Source organism: Quercus lobata, chromosome 2 (genome assembly GCF_001633185.2).
Source record: "Quercus lobata isolate SW786 chromosome 2, ValleyOak3.0 Primary Assembly, whole genome shotgun sequence".
NCBI classification, from domain to species: Eukaryota; Viridiplantae; Streptophyta; class Magnoliopsida; order Fagales; family Fagaceae; genus Quercus; species Quercus lobata.
Window position 1 is genome coordinate 23,945,716 of NC_044905.1, and position 5,038 is coordinate 23,950,753.

Consider the following 5,038-nt stretch of genomic DNA (forward strand, 5'->3'; position numbering starts at 1 on the left):
ATTAAAACTAATAATAATCTGATACTTAAAATTTGTCGTGAAATTATTATGAAAATGATGTGATGCAACATGTTACAAGTATAATATATAGAGAGAGCAATCATGGCCTGAAATACCAAAACTAGGAAATTGGCATTCTACACGTGCCACGAAGGGTATTGGCCACAGCCACAGGGCATGTTCTTGACAGATAGGGAATGTAATATATATCCTCCAAATTAAGGACACACAAAGCTACCACGGCCTGTATGGTCCTGATGAAATTTCAAATTATAAGCTAATGATGACGAATTATATGATCTTTCTTAGCCATCAAAAATTTCAATCCCATTTATTATGGTAGGTCGCAACCTAACGGAAACGGTCGCTACTTACTTCCTTTCATAAATGGCTTCGCCTAATAACATGACCTTTATCTACCTAGTTTAAGTCATTGATATGCACCAATTGAATTTGAAACAATTTTTTTTGGTTTTTTAAATGAATCACTGTTTATACTATTTTTATTATGCATTAATCAAAGCAAAACAAAATAATAGTAATGAATTTTTTTTTGATAAACTTTGTACTTTTAAATTTATTATAAATTTATAGAGATTCTTTTTGAGTAATGTTTTTTTTTTTTTTTTTGAGAAACCTTTTTGAGTAACGTTAAGTATGTTACAAATTTGATTATATAAGTTCTATAATTAGATGTGCAACTAATCACAAAATAGTATCATATATTATTGAAATGATACTAATCATATTCATTCTTACCCTAGATGGTAATTTTTTGTTAGTTGAATTACTAGTAATTTTAATGTTTTTGTTTCTTTTTCCATTGATGACATGGCAATCAAAATTTGTCAAACCATGTAGCATGGTCGACAACACAGTAGGCTCCTTTTGCCCACGTGGCTTCACAAGCGCCAAAAATTTTCCTTCCAAAGTTGAAAAATTACAGGCAATTTTTATTGCTTTCATTTTCAGGGACCCAAAGGGTATATGGGCATAAAGAAAGATACCCAAGTGAGGAATAAAAAAAAAAATTGATATAAATTGGCAATTCCACACTGTTACTGACCTGATGTAATACTTTTACAATTAACTTTTATGATTAAGACCTCTCACGGGTATTCAAATGTTTGGAGTCTAATGTAAACCCAAAAATTTTAAGTTTATTCTATTATATTATCAATTTTTTATAATTTTTTTGTTGCGTTTTATTGTCAAAAAAATAAAATAATTTGACCAAATACTTTAACACCACTTTAAAACAAAAAAAAATATTATTATTATTTTTTTTTCATGATTAAGGGTCAATCAATAGGATTCTGTTAGGGGTTTTGCAGTAATTTCAAGTCCAAGTGTTGCCAATGGCCACTGAAATCCAAAGCGGCCCCTAAAAGCAGAGCTGACCTACAATGGGCCAACTTATCCCCATCGTCGCTATCTGCAGCTGTTACCACTGCTACTTACACATTTCCATTAATTCAATATTTTATGCATATATTTTTTCTTTATCTACTTTTTTTTTTTTTTTAAATATATTAATTTCAGCCTCTATTATTTTCACTGATTTAATTATGTATATAAAGAACCCAAGTGACCATAATATGTTCTTTTTCTAACCAACAGAAAGAACAAATTTCACTGAAGATTCCATACCTATGACATTAGAGAAATAAACTTTTGATTTCTCTTTTTCTTTATTGAGATATACAAAGCTAGCAGATCCCACCCAAATAAACAAACAGAATCACTCTCTCTTTTTTATACTTTCTTTTCGGCTGTAATTGCCTGGTGGAGATAGAGAGAGAGAGAGCACCATGCTGAGGGATTCTGAGGAGGACACGGTGATGGTTGGAGCTGATCATGAAGGCGATAAGGACGGTGCTATCGGGTGGAACTCAAGCGAAGAAGATAAGGGTAAGAGTGAAGAAGGTGGTGACAGAATTACTAGCGGTGGAAACCGGTGGCCTCGCCCAGAAACTTTAGCACTCTTGAAGATACGGTTGGACATGGATGGGGTGTTTCGTGACTCAAATCTTAAAGGTCCACTATGGGAAGAGGTTTCAAGGTGATTTGTAATATTTTCTTTTCTTTTTAATATGTTTATTATGTTTTGTTGAAATTTTTGTTGCTGTTTTTACATCATCAGTTGAGATCCGGATTTGGGTTTCCACTGAAACCTTGTTTTCACCTTTTGGTTAAAAACTTTTTTAGTCATTTCACAGTATACACTTTTTTGGGATATTGGCAATTCTTCTTGTACTTTCATTTGGTAATGTTTCTCAAATATATATTAATTTCTGAAACGATGATCACCATTTTCAATGCTCTTAAGTGAAAATCAAGTTGATTTACTTTTTAAGAATAAGATTAGTATTATTTATAATTAATAACCATTTTTTGAAGAATTCTAGAAGAGGGATATATTCATAATGATACATGACATTTTTTCCGACATTAGTTAATGTGTTTTCCTTGGGAAAACTTTGGTCATGATGATGATTTGTTTGATAGTCTCTCTCATCTTTCTAGGTCGTTCTTCCTTGACTCTATCCATCAATTATTTTGGATTCTATTCTGAAAGTAATCATCTTTGGGATAGAAACTTATAAAAATGATGTTTTTTTTCCAAAATTTCGGTGTTAGGAAACTAGCAGAGCTTGGTTATCACCGGAACGCCAAGAAATGCAAGGAGAAATTTGAGAATGTCTATAAGTACCACAAAAGAACCAAAGAAGGTCGAACCGGGAAGGCAGAGGGAAAGACCTATCGGTTTTTTGATCAATTACAAGCCCTTGAAAACAAACATCAACCATCTAAAGCAATGGCTTCAAGTGTTTCTAAAACTACTATTCCATCCACAGCAAACCCTACAATCATATCCCACAATGGTGTTTCTAAGAGTACTACTGTTCCATCAACAACAAACCCTACAATCATATCCCAGAGTGTTGTCCCTCCAATACCAAACCCTACAATTCCGCCATTACAAGCACCAAAACCTGTTGTTCCTAGAAATCCTTTGCAAAGTACCATTTCTGGGATTCTTTTCTCGGGTAATACTTCGACCTCTTCTTCGACAGCGTCTGATGAAGAATTGAAAGGCCGTTGTAAGAAGAGGAGGAAATGGAAGGACTTTTTCAAGAGTCTTGCGAAGGAGGTGATAGAGAAGCAAGAGGAGCTACAGCTGAAATTCTTGGAAGCCATAGAGAAACATGAAAATGAACGAATAGTTCGAGAAGACTCTTGGAGGATACAAGAAATGGCAAGACTCAATAGAGAGCATGAAATGTTGGTCCAAGAACGATCCACCGCAGCAGCGAAGGACGCAGCGGTAATTGCATTCTTGCAGAAGATATCAAATGACAACAATACAAATCTGCAGTCACAGCCTGTGCCTCGGCTAACACTGCCACCACGCTCGCTCTCATCAGAGACCAATTCTGAGATTCAGAAAATGGATATAGTTCGCTTTGAGAATAATTCAACACCTTCACCGACACAAACAAGCTCTTCCAGATGGCCAAAAGCTGAAGTTGAAGCTCTGATAGGGCTTCGAACAAGTGTCGACCGTAACTATCAAGAAAATGGGCCAAAAGGGCCTATGTGGGAGGACATTTCAGCTGGAATGCGTAGGCTTGGATACAATCGGAGTGCCAAGAGATGCAAGGAGAAATGGGAGAACATCAACAAGTACTTCAAGAAGGTGAAGGAAAGCAACAAGACAAGGCCCGAGGACTCAAAGACGTGTCCGTACTTCCAAAAGCTTGATGCACTATACAAAGAGAAGAAAAAAGTTGAAAGCTCAGCCAATTCTGGTCAAGATATGAATAACTTAATGGAGCCATTGATGGTCCAGCCAGAGCAGCAGTGGCCTCCACAAGAAGACAATAATCAGCAGGAGACAGTGATGGAAGATATTGAAAATGTGGAAAAAAATGAAGAAGACGATGAAAATGAAGCTGTAGATAGTGAGGAAGAAGATAATGATGGCGGCGGTTTTGAGGTGGTAATAAACAAACCTACCTCGATGGATAATGGTGAATGAGACAAGATAGGGAAGCTTCTTATAATAGAGTTACAAATAGTTTGCGTCATTGGGTGTAAAAAGAGTGTCCTAAATGGTACAAAAGCATGTGAAAGAGCAAAGTTTCTGAGTTCTATTTTCAATGATTAATCCCCCGGACCCCAAAAGAAAAGGGAAAATTGTTGTTTCATTCCTTCTTGATGTACACTAGTTTACACACTGTTAATATTTTATAAAATTACATTTTTTTAGAAATGTCCACACTTTACACTAAGTGTGTACAGTTAGTGTGTATTAAATAGTGTATAATAATCAATGCTCCAAAAAAAAAAAAGGATGGAATGATAATTAGATAAATAAATAAACCCTTATGATTTGTGTCCTATAATACCTTTCCTTATTTGGATCTGATTGAGATTACAGAGAAATTGAATTGACACCAATACACAGGAGGTTAGTGTAGAGTGTGGGATTTGATTAATTTGATAAATGATAATAACTATTTATTTATTACAATTTGCCAACTTAATTTAATGGCATATCTTGTAATTTTCTATTACTTTATAAGGAAAGCATTGAATCAATAAATTAGTGTGGTGCCTTGGTTCATTCGACTACACACATAATGCTAATAATTTTGGTGGTTTATTCAACTTCACACATAATGCTAATAATTTAGGTTGCAATTAGATTTCTTATCATTGGAATCGAGGACTTTGGGTAAAGATCGGAACAAAGTAAGGTGCCTATAGTAATTATTAGTCAATTTTTATTTAGTTGCTCCGTTCTACTAGTATAAAACTGTTTTCTACAGCTAATTGCAATTAATGAGAATAAGCAATCTCCAAGCCTTTGTCATAATGTTACCCTCTTAGTCCTCCAATTTTATTCTCTGTGTACGTTTTTAACATGAGACCCTTATTCATCACCGCACACCCTTAATACGATGGTCACTCTACAAGTATAAGTGCTTGTGGAGTGTGGGGGGGCAAGGACTGGGGTTCTAGTTTTTAGGAA

General features: G+C 34.9%; 1 protein-coding gene across 1 annotated transcript; it reads left to right on the top strand.

Moving 5' to 3' along the window:
- Nucleotides 1–1,590: 1,590 nt before the first annotated feature.
- On the top strand, nt 1,591–4,276 carry LOC115975034 (trihelix transcription factor GT-2-like). Its single transcript, XM_031095671.1, has 2 exons — nt 1,591–2,062; nt 2,641–4,276. The coding sequence occupies exons 1-2, from the start codon at nt 1,812–1,814 to the stop codon at nt 4,040–4,042; spliced, it is 1,653 nt and encodes a 550-aa protein (XP_030951531.1). The 5' UTR covers nt 1,591–1,811; the 3' UTR covers nt 4,043–4,276.
- The last annotated feature ends 762 nt before the right edge of the window (nt 4,277–5,038 follow it).

Excerpts from the sequence above, each read along its gene's own strand:
- LOC115975034 (XM_031095671.1), top strand. The coding sequence starts at position 1,812 with ATGCTGAGGGATTCTGAGGAGGACACGGTGATGGTTGGAGCTGATCAT. Across the intron at positions 2,063-2,640 it reads CTATGGGAAGAGGTTTCAAG|GAAACTAGCAGAGCTTGGTT; the intron begins GTGATTTGTAAT and ends TTTCGGTGTTAG.